At 41.0% G+C, this 19,177-nt stretch overlaps 1 protein-coding gene across 4 annotated transcripts in view; it reads left to right on the forward strand.

Moving 5' to 3' along the window:
• Window positions 1–16,720, forward strand: part of XRCC3 (X-ray repair cross complementing 3) — a 65,831-nt gene extending 49,111 nt beyond the window's left edge. For 3 of the 4 annotated variants that reach the window (XM_033952243.1, XM_033952242.1, XM_033952244.1), the window contains 3 exons: window positions 763–975; window positions 9,016–9,062; window positions 16,208–16,720. In XM_033952243.1, the coding sequence (XP_033808134.1) occupies window positions 763–975; window positions 9,016–9,062; window positions 16,208–16,454 (507 nt within the window). In that variant the 3' untranslated portion in view covers window positions 16,455–16,720. The remainder of the gene's footprint in view (window positions 1–762; window positions 976–9,015; window positions 9,063–16,207) is intronic. The other variant, XM_033952245.1, reaches the window with a different exon arrangement.
• The last annotated feature ends 2,457 nt before the right edge of the window (window positions 16,721–19,177 follow it).

The raw sequence follows: 19,177 nt of genomic DNA on the forward strand, positions 1-19,177 counted from the left end.
TTTATGCACAGTTTTATAGAGTAAAGGAGGTCCATGTGTAAATTAGATATCCTAGTGCCAAACGCTATTCTATAACAACGCTAAAGTCTGAGAGCTGTTTATAGAATAGCGGGCAATTTTATTGGTGCTGATTTTTCAGCACTTTATGTAATTTTATATATCTCGATCCACTTTTGTAAATGGCACCTAGTCTTTTTAAAACAACCTCCTTAATTTGTAGAATGGTTGATGATTAGTTAAGCATGTTCTCATTTCATCAGTGGCTTGTGGGGAAGAAAGGATTATAATCATTACGTCAAACCTACAAGAGAAAGGTAAGAAGAAAAAGATATCAAGTTATTTTTTTAATACATTAGCAATTCTTAGCTGGTTATAGTTTCAACTTCAGATTAGAGAATGACACGGGGACAAATTTTTCCCCGTCTCTGCAGGAATTCAATTTTCCCATCTTGTCCCTACAAGTTTTGTTGATGTCTCTATCCCTGCCCCGTTCCTGTAAGCTCAGCCTTAACTGCACAAACCTCGAACACATGATTTTAAAGTGTTTGAGGCTTGTGCAGATAAGGACAGAACTTGCAGGAATGGGGCTGGGATGGTAAAATGAGTTCCTGAGGGACGGGAAATAATTTGTTCCTGTGTCATTCTCTACTTCAGATTTAACCACTGTTTCATCATTTTAGAGGTGTGTTATGTGCTATCATAATCTGCCTTTGCAAGCATCCTATTTTTTGAGCTGGTACATATTGTCATACTTTCTTGCAGGACACTCTAAATGACTGCATCACCAAACGGGTTCCCATCCTGCTTTTGCGAGGCTCAGTGCGACTGATCATCATTGATTCTATTGCTGCATTGTTCCGAGGTGAATTTGCAGCCAAAGATTCAGCTGTCAGAGCTAAATATATGCAAACATTTGGTGCAAAACTTCAGAATTTAAGTAGCAGATTTCAGACTCCAGTATTGTGCATTAATCAGGTATAATTAATTTTTGGTTATTTTTATTTGATATACCGCCTTTCCTCCATGGAATTATTTTCTATCCTGCCATTTAATTATGGGTCTTTTTTTTTCTAGACAGATTGAAAACATGTATCTAAAAATAAAGAATGACATAGTTCTCCTACAAAGGTTAGGGCTTTTCAGTGATTTAAATAATATACCGCCTAATACAAAAGTTTTAAAGTGGTTTACCAAACTAAAACAAAATCAGTACAATAGTTTTAAACAGTGCAGAGTTTACAAAACAAATGAGAGGTCCATAAAATTATGAGTGGCATGGGACAGGTAAATAGGGAGCAGTTGTTTACACATAGATTGAAGGCACAATCCTTAAACAAAGTGAGTTCTTTATTTTCCTTGGTTAGTCATAAGCACAAGAATTTTGTCTGCACAGAGACAAGAATTTTGTCTACAATTTACCTAAACACACACACTCATTCACTCCTTCACTCTCACACACTCACCCCCTCACACCCCATTGTGGGAGAGCACTTCAGGAGGAATTCTTTATCTCTTGAAGTACAATTCTTTATTGGTATTTCTATAGCTTCATAGTTTACATTATCTTTCCAGCACTCCTAATTAAGTGTGATGTACTTGGGGAGTAAAAATCTGAGGGAACCGAATGTGCTATTTATCTGGGATCCTACAAGAAAATATTAAGAAGGCTGTAGTTAGTTCAAAATATGGCTGTACGATTAATTTTTGGTCTGAAAAAGCATGACCATGTTAGCCCTTTCTATCAGCAACTACATTGGCTACCAGTTGAGGCAAGAGTTCTGTTTAAATTTGCTTGTATCTGCTTTAAAGTGTCATTCAGATTGGCTCCAATTTACCATATTTTTCGCTCCATAAAACGCACCTGACCATAAGACGCATCCTAGATTTAGAGGAGAAAATTCTCTCAGCCAGGCTCTGCCCCACACTCCCTGCCAGGCTCTGTACCCTGGCCTATCCCACCCTCTGGTGGTCTAGTGGTAGGCAGGGACAGGGCACAGGGCGTGCAGGGACAGGGCACAGTATATCAATCATGCTGTTTGAAGATCTGAACTTTAAAAAAATATGCAGGAGGAAGAGGTGTTTGAGTTTTTAGCTAGCAGGGCCTGGAGATCCCGTCCAGCTAGATCAGAGATGTTCTGCTGCTGCAGGGTGGGCCTGGGCCAACCCATGGCTATGCCATTAGTTCTATGTCTTTTCCTGCCCTGAGGGAACTGCTCCTGTTTCCCTGCCCTCCTTTGCTCCTGTTTCTCTCCCTGATCCTCTTACTCCTGTTTCACCATCACATACACATTTCCCTACCTGTTCCAGGCCTCCGTGCTGGTGGCAACCTCTCCCCTAAAGCTTACTGTTGCCGAGTACCCCCCTTTCTCCCCCGGGCTGTCCAGTAACACAACACTGTCCCAAACAGCAGCAGTTATCTGTGATGACCCACCACAGTTTCCAGCACGCGCACCCATTGGCTTGCAGCTGTTCCGTCCCAACACAACCTTCACCACTATTGGCTGTGGAATTCTGACTGACAATTCTATTATAGGCCCACCTCTCCCTTCTTGCTCATTCCGCTTGTCAACAAAATAGCGCTGCCCCATTGGTCCTTCTGTGATCTCGCCCCTGAAGACACAAACCTGTTCAGCATGCTATCAGGCAACTTGTATTTGTTGCTGCCGTCTTTCCTCCGAGGGAGCACCAATGCCGAGGGTGGGGCCATTCACGCAGTGGTGTGGGACAAGGCAGGTGCGCAAAAAGCTCATGCCTACCTTTTGTGCCGCTGTGCCGCTCCTGCAGCTTTGGAAGTGAGCTGAACAGAAGGGCAGGACTGCCAGAGGAGCTAAATAAGGTAATGGCAGGGGGGGGGGGTTTGTGGTTGGGTGTTTGCTCCATAAGACGCACCCTTATTTCCACCCCCTTTTTGGGGATGGATAAAGTGTGTCTTATGAAGCGAAAAATACGATACCTTTCCTCTCATTTTGAGCTGTATAGGTCTACCAAGGCTACTCAAAGTCTTCACCTATTTGCCTACCCAAATCCAAAAGCTTGTCGATACAAGACATTCTTGGAAAGAACACTTGCGTTTCAGGCAGGCAAATTGCAAACTGGGTTAGGTGAAATTATTTCTCAAGCCTTACCTTATTGATCTTTCAGGAAATTAGTTAAGATCTATTTGTTTGATAAATTTTTAGCTTGATTTGATTGGTGTTAATTCAGTATTATTCTATATTTCCTATTCAATTGTATTTTTTTCACAATGTTGTATTTTTCTCTGATTGTCCAGTTTTATTTAAGTGAACCACCTAGAACTGCTGGTGTTGGCGGTATGCAAGAATAAAGTTATTATTATTATTACTGGGTCAGACCAATGGTCCATCAAGCCCAGTATCCCATTCTCACGGTGACCAATCCAGGTCACTAGTACCTGAACAAAACCCAAGGAGTAGCAACATTCCATGCTACTGATCCAGAGCAAACAGTGGCTTCCCCCATGTCTTTTTCAATAACAGACCATGGACTTTTCCTCCAGGATCTTGTCCAAACCTTTCTTAAAACCAGCTATGCTATCTGCTCTTACAATGCATTCCAGAGCTTAACTATTCTCTGAGTGAAAAAATATTTCCTCCTATTGGTTTTAAAAGTATTTCCCTATAACTTCATTGAGTGTCTCCTAGTCTTTGCAATTTTTGACAGATTGAAAAATCGATCCACTTGTAAACATTCTACTCCACTCAGGATTTTGTAGACTTCAATCATAGCTCCCCTCAGCTGTCTCTTTTCCAAGCTGAAGAGACCTAACCATTTTTATCTTTCCTCATACGAGAGGAGTTCCATCCCCTTTATCATCTTGGTTGCTCTTCTTTGAACCTTATTTAGCGTTACTATATATTGAGATGAGGTCGCACCATGGAGCAATACAGGGGCATTATAGCATTCTTAGTCTTGTTAATCATCCCTTTTTTTAATAATTCCTAGCATCCCATTTGCTTTTTTTGGCCGCCACCGCACATTGGCCAGAAGGTTTCATCATATTGTCTACAATGATACCCAGATCCTTTTCTTGGGCGCTAACCCCCAAGATGGACCCTAGCATCCGGTAACTGTGATTCAGGTTATTCTTCCCAATGTGCATCACTTTGCATTTGTCCACATTAAATTTCATCTGCCATTTGGATGCCCAGTCTTCCAATTTCCTAAAGTCCGCTTGCAATTTTTCACAGTCCACATACGTTTTAACAACTTTGAACAGTTTAGTGTCATCTGCAAATATAATCACCTCACTCGTCGTTCCAATTTCCAGATCATTTATAAATAAGTTAAATAGCACCAGTCCTAGTACAGACCCCTGCGGCACTCACTGTTTACTCTCCTCTATTGAGAAAAATGACCATTTAACCCTACCCTCTTTTTTTCTATCCGATAACCAATTCCTAATCCACAACTGAACTTTACCATGACAGTTTAATTTTCTCAGGAGCCTCTCGTGAGGAACTTTATCAAAAGCTTTCTGAAAATCTAGATACACTATATCAATCGGCTCACCTTTATCCACATGTTTATTCACACCTTCAAAGAAGTCGAGCAAATTTGTGAGGCAAGATCTCTCAGCTGAATCCTTGCTGACTCCATCTCATTAAATCATGTTTGTCTAAGTGTTCCACAATTTTATTTTTTATAATTGTTTCTACCATTTTGCCCAGCACTGAAGTGAGGCTTACCAGTCTGTAATTTCCTGGATCTCCCTTGGAGCCCTTTTTAAAAATCGGGTACTACAAAAGATTTTAGCGACAAGTTGTAATTCCCTTCTTAACGGTCTTCCTCAAAAAGAAATCCGACGTCTCCAATTGATTCAAAATACAGCTATAAAACTCATTTATAAACTGGGTAAATATGATCACGTCACTCCAGTTCTGAAAGATGCCCACTGGCTTCCTGTGGCCCACCGAATCACATATAAAATTATCCTCTTGACCTTTAAAATAAAATCCTCTCATCTGCCTTCATTTCTACATAAACTCCTCATTCCCCAATGTTCATCTCGTACTCTGAGATCTACTAATCAAAATCTCCTTCTGATCCCCTCTATTAAACATTTTTACTACACACGGAAAATAAATTTCTCTTGTCACTGCTCCAATGCTATGGAACTCGTTACCACAACCTCTTCGCGACGAGCAACAACTAGATAAATTTAAGATAGGCCTAAAGACTTTTCTATTCCGCGATGCATTCATTTCAGTTTAGTATCTACTTTTTCTGTTATTTTCAATCATTTAACCTTCAAAAATTATTTTTAAAAGACTTTTTCCCCACCCAAATGTTTTTTTTCCCATTCCCTCTTTCTCCCTTTTCTCTAAACAATGTAACTTTACCCTCCCATAAACCTCTTCCCTCACAATCAAGTTTGTCTTGTCTATGTTTTAATATACACTATATGTACTTCTAAATATTGATTAAATTAACTCCTCTTTCTTATCTATATTTTTTATTGTAATGTAAACCGGCCAGATATTTATTTGATGGTCGGTATATTAAAACCTAATAAACTTGAAACTTGAAGTTACAGATCATAACAGCAGGTCGATGTATACTATCCGGCCCTGGCGATTTATCACTTTTTAACTTGTCGATTTGGCTTAGTACATCTTAAGAACATAAGAAGTCCCCTTCACTACCCCGTCACCGGACCACCGTCCCTGCTGTCCCCTTCACCGCCCTGTTCCCTTCCCCGCAGCATCCACTCTTCTCGCCACCTCATGCCCTTTGGCACCCCTCGCACGGTCCGTGCATCTCCCTCCCTCCCCCTTACCTTCTCGGCGCATTTTAAGGTTTCACACAGGAGTGTTCGTACAGTCGCGTGCGTGTGTGGGTGGAAGCTTCTCCTCTGACGCAATCGGAAGTTGCATCAGAGGAGAAGCTTCTGCCCACACACGCCTGTGACTGCATGTATGCTCTGGTGGCTTTCAACAAGTCTGCAACCTTAAAACACGCCACGAAGGTAAGGGAGCGGGAAGGAAGGAGGGAGATAAATTCGGGTGGGTGGGTAGGTAGGAAGGAGATAGGGAGGGGGCTGCGTGTGTGTTCCCTCCCTTAACTAAGGGGACAAGGCCATTCACCGCTCCATGGGGTGGTGGATGGCCTTGTCCCCGTACCTACGGTGAGCATCTTTCCCCCTCCACCGTTTTGGCGGTTTACCCGCGGGTAGCATCCACCATGTCATTCTCTAGTTCAAACCCTCTGGCCTACAATATTTAATTGCGGAGACCCTCCAGGAATTAAAATTGAAACTGCCTTAAGTCTCCACCACTCAGTACTCGTTCATGAGCAGCACTAGGTGCAGAATACCTGTTTTCCCTCGCATCCAGAGATCACCAATATGTTAACAGATCACTGGGATGTTCCTGAGGGATCCTTAGGGGTAGCTAAGTCCATAGCTAAGCTCTGCCCAATGAATGCTGAGTTCCAGCAGTGGTTTGCTATGCCTAAAGTGGTGCAGGTTACAAAGTGAATTTCACTCACTAGTGAAGGGGGAGATGTCCTCAAGAACACACAAGACTGCAAGATAGACTTTGTCATCAAGAAACAATTTGACGCTGCTGTGCTGGGATTGAAAGTGGTAACGGTAGTATCTTATATTGTCTGGGCATACAATTTTCAACTAAGCCAGGCAGCAACACTAACCCCCCATTTTCTCTTGGAGGGGGTTGATTAAGTTGCAGATGCTCTTTATGACCTTTTTAGGGTCCTGAGCAACGTGTCTGCTTACACCATCTCCACCCGCAGAATTCTCTGGATTAGACAGTGGATGGGAAAATCGGCCTCCAAGGTGACCCTGAGCAAACTCCCCTTTCAAGGCCAGTAGCTCTTTGACAAGGGCCTGGACAATCTCATAGCTTGTGTAGTGGATCATAAGCTCAAATCCTTACCAGATAGCAGATCCGGAATGTGAGGAGTCCAGTAAAGGATATTTTCTTTGCTCCTAATGGTTTTGCAAGTATTCAGGAGTGCTGTCCAGTCAGACGACATTCCAGGGTCAGAGACAAAGGGTTCAAGAGCACCAGGCATCCCCAAGTGTCTGAATCCCGTTCCTCTGCGGCTTCCAAGAAGCAGCAATGACACTAGGGCAGTGGCAGTTCCCCCGAGGGTGGTGGGCAGGCTGGCAGAGTACTGGCAGATTTGGATACAGATCTCTTCTGATTAGTGGAGACTGGGGGGGGGGGTACAAGCTAGAATTCTACCGACTCCTCCCAGACCTTTTTATTATTTCTCCAGCAGAGAAGCTGGAAAAGGCAGCCTGGTTTCAGTTACTTGGAGGTGACCGAGTTCCAGCTGTCTGATCATTTCTTCATGCTTACAAATGTAGCACATTGGGAGAGACTGGCATTTAAAGTGATCATATTCAGGTGGGTCATGATGGTCATATCTTCCACCTATATTGGAAGCGGAGATCAGTCTCCAACAACAGTGAAGGCACACTCCACCTAAAAGTGCTGCAACATCTTGGGCAGAGTCTAGAGCAGTGTCACCTGCAGAGATTTGCAGGGTGGCCACTTGGTCCAATCTCCACACATTCACTAAGTGTTACAGGGTGGATGTAGCAGCCGGGCTGGACACCACTTTTGGCTCCTCAGTACTGGCAGCAGGCTCATCTGACCCACCCTAGGAACTTGGGACCTCTCTGATACGTCCTGTTGGTCAAGACTACCAGTCCTGTTGCACAAGAATGAAAAATTAGGTTCTTATCTTCTTTCTTGTAAACAGGAATGATAGACTTGATACCCACCCTCTCAGATGTATACTAGCCTGCTTTCTGTTTCAGACATGCCTGCTTAGTCGGATATCTTGTTTCTGTCTCCTGGCTGGTAGAATCAGGAATGAAGAGGAATTCACTCATAAGAGTCTCATTTTAAAAATTGAGCAACAGAACTTTTGGTGCAGATGGCATACAGGTAGGTGGCTCTCTTTATTTCCACCTTGTTTGCTTCATTTAGTAGTGGTTTAAAAGAGTCGTTTAATCGTATTTAGAGCAGAACAGACTTATGTGGTTTCAGGGAGTTTTTCCACACCTGTGGTGTAGTGGTTAGATCTACATCCTCAGAACCCTGAGGTTGTGGGTTCAAACCCTGTTCTGCTCCTTGTGACCTCCACTGCCCCAGGTACATTAGATAGATTTTGAGTCCACCGGGACAGATAGAGAAAATGTTTGAAGTATCTGTATGTAAACCACTTTGAGTGTGTTTATAAAAGTACAAAAAGCCGGTATACAAGTCCCAATCCCTATCCCTTTCCTTCTTATGTTTGCACTCTAAAGCTCACTAGAAGCTTTGGTACTTGACTGAGGGGGTAGAGCTCATCCCAGAGTGATGGGAGGTGGAGCATGAAAATAAAACAGTGGGCTCTCTGCAACCCCCACGGCTAATGAGGGTTTAACCCACTGGTCAAGACTACCATTCATGTTTGCAAAAAAGATTAGCAAGGTAAAAACCTAATCTTTTCCTTCCTGTTTTTCTTAATTACCCCAAGGGAACCTAAGAAGTGTACATTGAATGGTGGGCAGGTACTCTCCATCTTTTTAGGTACTGCCAGATACTTATGATCTGTATTAGCCACAAGATGCTGTGCTCAGTGGGCCTGGTGTGACACATCTTATATATTCCTATCTAGCCACTTAATGGAGTGAGAACCAGAGCAGCTATTTTTTTTTTCTTGACGCATGTTCTTCAATTAGCAAAAACCTGACTGAATAGAGCATAAGAAATAATAGTGGAGCTAGTTGGAACATATTAGTAGAGTGGAAAGTAAAATCTAGTCTCAGTAGAGTGGAAAGTAAAATTGATTTCTTTTTGTTAATAAAATATTCAGCATCTCAGAATGGAGAGATGCTAGAAATAAACTCCAAACTTCCATATAGCAATGAAAAGCTTTCACAGACTCCCAAATATGTCCAGGATTTCTAAACCTGTCTTTTCTGGATATGTATGTACTGTACCTTTATCCAGTTCAGCTTTGTATTGTCTAATCTTCTAGGTAACTGATGCAGTGGGCGATATTGATGCTAAACAAAGCAATTTTGGGTAAGTTCTTTTTTTGTAAATCTAAAGACATTCACAAGCCCATTAAAAATTGAAAGATTTAAGGGCTGGTATACCAACATATCTGTTATTGTGAATTAATGCAGTGCTTAATACATGTATTAATAGCCAATGATCAAGTATATTGATGTACTGTATGTGTAGGAACACAGGCCTCACAGTACACATTGATATGCTCATTAATATCCACATTAATTGCAGCTGGTTGAATTGTATTTACGGCTTTTGTATTAATAAGAACATAAGAATTGCCGCTACTGGGTCAGACCAGTGGTCCATCGTGCCAAGCAGTCTGCTCCCGCTGCGTCCCTTAAGTCGAAGACCAGTGCCCTAACTGAGTCTAGCCTTGCCTGCATACGTTCTGGTTCAGCAGGAACTTGTCGAATGGGCCTGTAGTAGCCTGACAAACCCCAAAGTCACAGTATGCACAAACTAGCTACAGTGTTCCACAAATTCTGGCTTTCCTCCAGCCAAGCCTCAAAATGAAACTCTTATGAAGTTCCAAGATGATGCTTTGCCTTAGGTTTTTGAAAGTTTACATATATGTAGTGGAGGCATAAGCTGTAGGACTGTTGAGCCTCTCTGACTTGACTATACTCAGGAGTTTTATCTGGTAACCTAAATCATTCCCTATAACATAATTTTGTATTATATATCGCCTTTCGGTTCTAATGCGGTTTATAAAAGAGGTAAAACTGTGAGCTACAATATAACTTGGCAAGGATATTAGCAGTGGAATTACAAAGGTGGCTCGCGGTATAGATTTGTAAAGAGGTGGAAATGATCAATGTCATAGAACTGCCACATAATTTGACATAAAAGCGGTAAACAGTAATATTTATAGAGGTTGGGAGTTGAAATTTACAAATAAGTTAGAGCTGACCAGTGTCAATGACCTATGTCATATTTGTCAAGAGCGGTTAGCAGTTGATGTAGCTTTCGAGAGTTCTACTAAATTTTGAAAATAGGTGTGTTTTTAGGTACTTTCTAAAGTTCATGTAGGAGGCTGATGCTTTAACCAGTTGGTTCAATTCTGTGTCTTTGGAGGCAGCTTGGAAGTAGTCTGTTGATGAATCTTCTGAGTGCAGCCTTTATACTGACTTTTTAATGTAGCTCTATGGTGGAGTGTTTTTAAGGGGAACTGACCACTTCCTATACACTCCATTATATATCTCCCCTTCAGCTCAATCATGTTCTGCCGAACACCTGAATTAACAGGGCCCACTTCCTGGGAAAGTCTAGCATTCTGATGCACCCAGCCAGTCCAGAGTCATACATCAATTGGAAAGGCTATAGTCTCGGGAGCCATTGCATGATTTGGCCATTGGATTCCTTATGGTGGGCCAACCACTTGAGAGGCTCATGGTCTGTTATCAGAGTAAAGACACACCCCAGCAAATAGTATTAGAATGTGTCTAGTGCCCACTGTTTGGCTAGATCCTCCTTCTTAATTAGAGCATAGTTCTTCTCATAAGGAAGAGATTTTTGACTGATAAAAAACATGGGGTGATGTTCCCTATCAACTTCTTGGGCCATGTCTGTGCGAGGCCCACATCAGATGCATTGGTATGCCTTACAATGGTCAATTGAAGGTACTGGCTCAGAGCAGCAGACACACTGGAAGTCTTGGAAGGCAGCCAGCTCAGAAAACCTTTTATCAGGGGCCACCTGCTATAGAAGGCACATCAATAGATCCACCTTCTCAGCAAAACAAGAATGAACTGCTAGAATAGCCGACTAACCCAGATGCTGAATTTGTTTCTAGGACTGAGGCACAAATGCTGGGGTTATCACCTCCACTTTCTGGATCTGAGGCCTTGCTTGTCCTTTTCCAGTGGAATACCCCAGGTGCTGGACTTCCTGTCTTCCCTGGAAACATTTTTTTCGGTTTGCCTGTCAAACTAGCTGCTCTTAGACTGGATCAGACTGCTTTTACCTGAATCAAATGGATCTTCCAGGTTCTACTGTAGAAGATAGTGCCACCCAGATATGTGGCTGCATAACCTCCATGGGATCTCAGTAGGTGCTGGAATGTAGTAGGAGTCCTATGAAGTCCATCTGGGCAGTATTGTAAACTGGAACAACCCTAAGGTGTAGAGAAGATGGCATTTTCCTTGGCAGTTTGCATAAGGGGCTGTCAATTCTCATTTGTCAGGTCCAATGTTGAAAAAAAGTGGTCTCTTCTCAACCTTTCAATCAGTTCATACATTCTTCGCACTGGATATGCTTCACATTTAGAAAATGCACTAACCTTTTGAAAGTCAGTGCAGAAGCAAACACTCTTATCTGGCTGGTAGATTCTTCTAGGACACTAAGATCAAGCATTGCTCCTACTTCTTTAGCCACAGCCTGTCAATGGGCCTCCAGAATCTGATACAGACACTGATATTAAACCACAACTCCATATTCCCTTCATAAGTATACACTAGAATAAATGGCATGTATGTCACATACGCAAGTCTATCAATGTTATGAGGGTCTGTGTGCTTAAGGATGCAACCGCCCAGACAAGCATCATTTTTTGCAGTAGTTATTCTAATTTGAGCAACAAAGCAATTAAGGCTTTATTACCGCTTGGATCTTTTTATCCTTGCAAACTTGGATTTTCAGCTCTGATAGAAATTAAATCGAAAAAAAAGAGAACAACTTCAAATGGTGGATGATGAAATGTGTGTTTGCTTGTCGTCTGTTGAGCCACATTTTATGTTAATTTGCACTCAAAAACAAGCACATCCATCGCATTGATTAGCAATTCTAGTCTATCTACTTTAGTTTCACCGTTGCTATAATTACCCATACATAGCTTAAAGAATTTTAAATAAATCTCAAATTTACTTTTTTGCTGGTTTTACCATGAAAAACATTTGCTCCATTTTTAGTGTGCCAGAGCTAAAAAATTTTGAGAAATACTGAAGTATTGTGATAACGTCTATCACGAGTATTGCGTGGAGGGTTTTTTTTGGGGGGAGGGGTTCTTTGTTTCATATATTTTATTTTGTAAAGCAAGAACAGCACAACAAAGAAAGAAGACCAATAATCCACCGATAAAACAAAAAAACTGTGGATACAGATGTTCTGGAATTGATTTATTGTATGCTGTTATATAAAACCATAAAAATCCAATGATAAAGCGTACAATAATAAAAATCCAAATGGACCCTACACGGTCCGTGTTTTGGCGAATATGCCTTCCTCAGGGATCAAATGGTTTGCAAACGCACATATAAAGAATTGGACTGAAAACAGTCTATGATCTTTAAACGTGTGAGCAAAGAACACTGTAGACAAGCTAAAATAGCATTAAAAACCGACGTAAAACCGCCTGCATGAAAGGCCAAAGGACTCGGTCGAAGGCCTTCTCAGCGTCAACAGATAGTAAAACCGCTGGAGAAGATGAACATTGAGCAGCCCATATTAAATTGAGAAACCTACGAATACTGTCACCAGGATACCTACCCGAAATAAAGCCTGATTGATCTCCATGTATCAGACCAAGAAGGAAACGCTGCAAACAGGACTGCCAAAATACGAATAAACAATTTATAATCGATACCCATCAGAGATATCAGGTGGTAAGAACCGCAAATAGTTGGTTCCCTTCCTGGCTTGAGGAGGAGTGTAATGGCCACCTGGCAGAAAGATGATGGTAAATGCTCTTCCTCCAAAAAGGAATTAAAGAGACATATTAAGAGATTAATTATATGGGCTTCCATTTTTGTATAAAACAAAGGAGTATTCATCCAATCCTGAGGTTTTACTAGCTGATAAATGTTTAATAACCTCCAAAACTTCCTCGGGTTGGATCGGAGAAGAGAGCCAGTCCACATCAATTTTTGCCGGCTGCGGCAGCTCAATATCTGCTAGAAAAGAATCTATCTCCGCATCTGAAGCAGTAGCTTCCGGTGTATACATCCTGATGGTAGGCTAGAAAAACTTGATGTATGTCAGCCTCGCACATCTGCAGTTGTCCATTGACATCTTTAATTTGCAAGATCAAATTTTGTGCCCGAGCTTGGCGTAATTGCAAAGCCAGCAAGTGACCCACTCTACCTCCCCACTTGAAGAACTTTTGTCTTCGTCTCTGTAAGGCCCAAGCCATCTCTTCCAAATCAAGAGCCTGCAAGTTTCTTCCAAATCAAGAGCCATTGCTTGACGCCCCCCTCCCCAGGGTGGGATTCCGTTTATGGACTTGTTCTAGACACCCTAGGTGAGCAAACAACTCCACCTTATGGACAATCTGACATTTATTAAGATAGGAACCCCTTGATATACAACAACCCCGCATAGTTGCTTTAAAACTTTCCCACAAGGTGACTGGGCTTATCGTCCCATCATTCAGTGCAAAAAATTATTTTAACATCTGCTTCCAACATGGACAGAGTTTGAGGGTCTAGTAAAAGGAAATCATTAATCTGCCACATACATCTCCACTCAGGGGCCCCAGAGGTACATATCACCATCGTGAGCGGAGCATGATCTGACTAGACCTGTGGTTCGATGGTAGATCCACTAACTCGAGAGAGTGTAACTCAACAAGTCAGCCACATATAGATTATAGTCTAGGAGTTATGCAAAGCGGAGTAACATGTATAATCCCTCTCACCAGGGTGGTGGAAACGCCACACATCCTCCAATTCATGATGACGGAGAAAGCTGCGGAAAGCTCACTGATCACTTCTAGCATAATGAATTGCAGAGTTAAAATTATCCTCCAAGGGATGGCATGTTAAATTAAAATCTCCCCCTATCAGCAAAGTTCCCTCCCCATGATCCAACACAAGATGCTCTAAGGAATTGTAGAGAGCTCCTTGACCAGAGTTGGGGGCGTAGATATTCAGTAGACTGTAAAGTTGCCCATCAAGCTCTGCTTTTACCAGAATGTACCATCCTTCATTCTGATATCCTTATGAATGAGAATTCCTACCCCATAGGTCTTCTTATGCATCTTATTAGAGGATAGAAAAATATGAGGCTAATACTTGTGTGATAATAATGCCTCAAAATGAGACTGAAAATGGGTTTCCTGGATAAAACCCACTGCCAATTTCAAGCAGCCCAATTCTTTAAATAACAGGCTCCTTTTTTGTGGGGTGTTCAGTCCTCGTACTTTATAGGATGATAAAGTATACTTAGCCATAACCCTTCAGACCTGGGAAGCCTGAATATCCACCCAACACACCCCAAGCACACATGCATGACTCATACCGCCCATTCACTCACCCTAATTCTCCACTCAACCAACAACCATACTTCTCTCACATTACCACTTGGCATGTAGGCGTTGACATCTGCTGCTGAAGTAGCTGTGAAAGTCTCTTGCATGCCAGTGCAAAAGCCAATCTGATGGGGTACAGCCACTTATAATGAATTTTTTTGTCCCGAAGTATCTGTGTCCAATCTCTGTAAGATCGATGGCAAACCAGGCCCTTGTGCATCATCAGGGTAGATTTCAATATCTGCTTTTTCCCACTTAATCGAAGTTCCATTCTGAGGCACACATGCTCCTTATCAGTATAACGGTGAAAGCAGGCCACAATGTCCCAAGGCCTGTTGTCATCCTGCTTCCCAGCAATTCTATGCACTCAATCCAGCATAGGCTTGGCCACTTCCACCAGAGAGCCTGTCACCTCGAGCGCTGTTACACAGAGGTGCTCAATCACCTCCATGTATCGAGAGTCTGCCACTGTGTCCGGTACTCCTCGGAACTGCAAGTTACAGTGCCTGAACCAGTTCTCCAGGTAGTCCAGTTTCAATGTAGTTGCTTCAGTATGCTCTTCCAGAACTGAAATATGCACTTGAAGCCAGCACTATGAGAGTCCAGTACCATCTCCGTCTCACCCAATCTGTTACTATTTTCCCAACGTCACGCTTCAGGTCTGCCAAGGCCCCGTGAATATCAGCCCAGACCGAGGTAAGTTCTTCCTTTAATTCCTGAAACCAGCTGCGGGATCGATGCTTCGGGCAGCAGCTCTGTGGTTGCGGTTCCAGAACACTCGGGCGCCAACTTAGAATCAGGCCTTGTGGTCCCATTTGGAAGTGGAGATGAAAAGCCTTAATATCAGTCTGTTTCTTCTGCGGCGTCATCCCTCCACTCTTTGCAGTATCACAATGCAGTTAGATGTTATTTTACTTGAAAGGGAGCGCTTAAAAACATCAATTAAGCAAATATTCCACCAGGTGTCCTTGGAGCTAACTCTCTATGCTGCCATCAGCCATGATGATGTCCATATTGCATGGAGTTTTCAAGAGTTTTATTTATAAGGATATTGAAGAGGTGAAAATTTTGGATATGCCAACTGAGAAAAGGAATAGTCCACAAATAAGAATTACTATGATATATACATGATTATCATTACTGAGCTTATGAAGCCTGCATTCTTGTTATCAGTGCAGCAGACAAAAATATAGCCAAAATACTGTCACCAGCAGATGTAACAGAATTCACAACAATATAATAAGGCAAGGGCCTGAAAGGGCTACACTAGCTTTGCTTGGAACATATGTTCATCTTCTCCATCCCAGTACTGTTTCACTGTTTTCTTGATCATCTTCCTTCATACCAAGCTAGTCAGATCTCTCATTTTATTACTTCAATTTAGAAACGTTATTCTTTATTTTTGCTGGATATGTTCCTACATAAATATTTTATTTTTTCATTTTCTCTATTTCCCTAGGCACTTTAGCTTAGAATGTGAGCCCATTTGGGACAGAGAGGGAAGTTTCCAAAAGTGCTTTAAGATAATGTAATTTGTGTAAATTGTAATCCGCTTAGGTTATAAATAGAATAGAAATGTTAAAAATAAATAAATTTGATTATATGGATAGTTTGAGTTTGGGTAATATGTCACATTCCTCTGTAAATCCTTCTAGAAATACTTCCATGAATAAATCTTTTACCTAAATAAAGACCTAATTTACTGTTGATTTTATATTAGTCATCTTATGATGACCTTCCTGTATATGGAGAAGAGGACATCTAGCTCCCCAGCTTAAATGAACCTAAAGACTAGTTCAGACACCTTTCAGGATGTTTTGTTTCTCCAAATTTGTTATAATTTGTTCTAGAAAATCTGATAAAAATCCTTTAAACAAATTCTAAGTCAATGTAAATGTGTTTTTTTAATTAGCTTATTAGATAAGAAGGTAGCACCAGCCTTGGGAATAACCTGGTCCAATCAGCTGCTGATGAGACTGATGGTGACTCGAACACACTATGCTGAAGCAGAACCAGAACAACATCCAGCTGTTCCATCACCACAATATAGAAATGTTTTGCGTATTATGGAGGTCATTTTTGCTCCTCATCTTCCTCAGTATCTTTGCTATTATGTGATAAATCTGGAAGGTGTGAAAGGAAGAAAGGACAAAGAATAGCTACTGATTTCTGATGAATGCTTATGACTGGTCTAAAGAAACAGCTGGAAAAGAATCACAGTGAAACAAGAAGCTAATGTTCTAATGAAAGATCCTATTGGTATAGTGATCTTTATTATAGAGTGCACAGGTATAATGGTTAATCCTTCAGTGCCCACACACAACCTGAAAGAATTATGTCTGATTTTTATAGATTTCTACGAAATAGACAAAGCTAATTTATTTGTGAAGCCACTCTATAACCATAAATCTTGAAATCCAATTGATTCTGGTTAGTTCAATCTATCTTTCTCTAAATAAATTAGAAATAAGCTATTTTTTTTAGGTAGGAAAGTGTAAGAAGACCTATAGCCCTCAATCAAAGTTGGAAAAAGTACAAAAACTGCTATGGAGTATTGAGGTGCTATTTTGATATTCTACTTCTGCAATTAGTGCACTTAATGACCATGCATTCATAAAATGTTCCATAACAGGGATGTAAATGTGCCTTGTAATCTCATTGGTTCTAGAAAGGATGCCAGAATATCTTCCAAAAATTGTTTCTCTTCCAAAGCATGGGGAAGGAGATTAAAATTGTGAATGGCTAAGTCACTTTATCACATATAGTAACTAGACTTTGATCACAAAGGGTTAAACTATATTTACCAAGGAGAGCAGACTTCTCTCTTTTGTTAATTAAACTATATTGATAAAGTTTACCATATTTATTATGATTTAGCTGTCTCTCTGAAGGAATGTCACTAAGGAGGCATAACACAAATTAAAGTTTACGATGAGGGCACATAATAGTGAAGATACAATTGGTAATTAAATTCAAGTTGAAATTGAGTATATAAGCACTACAACATCAGGGAGGCTAACAAACTGGGTAATACAGTAATAATGGGTGAGTTCAACATCAGGGAGGCTAACAAACTGGGTAACACAGTAATAATGGGTGAGTTCAACTACTCTGATATTGACTGGGTAAATGTATCATCAGGGCATGCTAGGGCGATAAAATTCCTTGATGAAATCAAGGTCTGCTTTATAGAACAGCTGGTTCAGGAACTGGCAAGAGGTGAAGCAATTCTAGATCTAGTTCTTAGTGAGAGAGGTAATGGTGCTGGGGCCACTTGATAACATGATCAGATTTGATATAATCCCTGGAATAAGTTTGCACAGAAAATCCAATGCAACAGCACTTAACTTTTAAAAAAGAGACTATGATAACATGAGGAGAATGGTAAAAGAGAAACTAAAAGGTGCAGCCACAAAGGTCAAAAATATACATCAGGTGTGGAAGTTATTTAAAAATTCCATCCTTGAAGCCCAGACTAGATATATTCCATGTATTAAAAAAGGAGGCAGGAAGACCAAATGGCAGCCAGCATGTTTAACGAGTGAGGTGAAGGAAGCTATTAGAGCTAAAAGAGAATCCTTCAGAAAGTGGAAGAAGAATCCAATTGAAAATAATTGTAAACACAAGGAATGTCAAGTCAAATGCAAGGTGCTAATAAGGAAGGCAGAGAGATCTTGGAAAGAAGATTGCACTGGGAGCAAATACGCACAAAACTTTTTTTAGGTATAGTAAATACAAGAAGCTGAGAAGAGAATTGGTTGGCCTGCTAGATGACCGAGGGATAAAAGGGGCTTTCAGGGAAGACAAGGATGTAGCGGAGAGATTAAAGGAATTCTTTGCCTTGGTCTTCACTGAGGAAGATGTAGGGGAGATACAGAAACTCATACAAATCTCTAACACTGGATGATGTAATGAACCAATTTGACAAATTGAACATTAGCAAATCGCCTGTATCGGATGGTATACATCCCAGAGTGCTGATAGAATTGAAAAATGAACCTGCAGATTCTAGAAGCTTGACAGCGCTAGAGATGGACGGGTAATCACTGAGCTCCCTACATCCAGGCTCTTTATTCAAAAATTTTTCAGTTCACAGTGAATAAATTACCTTTATTTTGAAGCTTTGAAGATTACTGAAGACTTTATGGCAAATATGAAGCAAGTTTGTGTAGATTCAGCTTTCTCTGCAAGTGTAAAATCAAAGAGACAAAAACTGGAGCCAACAACACCATCTAAAGTCCCTCTACCTAAGGAAGGTCCAGATAACAAAGAGATAATGGAAGAATTAAGGCAGATGCGGTTGATTTTACAAGGAAATTCAGAGAAATTAACTGAACAAAGAGAGAAAGTTTATAATTTGACTATGCAAGTGGAGATTTCTAACAGCCGCATAGAACAGATGGAGAAAAGAATGGTGACAGTTGAAGCAGTTACTGTGCAGTGCCAAAAGGATGACAGTGAGTTACAATATTTATCCAAACAGCTGGAGGATCTGGAGAATAGATCAAGAAGATCTAATGTGAGAATTTTGAATTTGGCTGAGGGAGCAGAGGGAAATGATACAGTTTTCTTTTTTGAAAAATTAATACCAAACTTACTTCCTCTCATTAAAACTTTCCCTTTTGAAAGAGAAAGGGCTCACCGAATCCCTGCAAAAAGACAGGAAGGTCAGGTTTACCCTAGACCTATTGTTTTAAAAGTGTTAAGATTTCAACACACTTTGGAAATTCTGAAATTTTTTTCCTTCTAATTTCAGAATTTCCAAAGTGTGTTGAAATCTTAACACTTTTAAAACAATAGGTCTAGGGTAAACCTGACCTTCCTGTCTTTTTGCAGGGATTCGGTGAGCCCTTTCTATTTCAAAAGGGAAAGTTTTAGTGAG

Source organism: Geotrypetes seraphini, chromosome 7 (genome assembly GCF_902459505.1).
Source record: "Geotrypetes seraphini chromosome 7, aGeoSer1.1, whole genome shotgun sequence".
In the NCBI taxonomy this organism is placed as follows: Eukaryota; Metazoa; Chordata; class Amphibia; order Gymnophiona; family Dermophiidae; genus Geotrypetes; species Geotrypetes seraphini.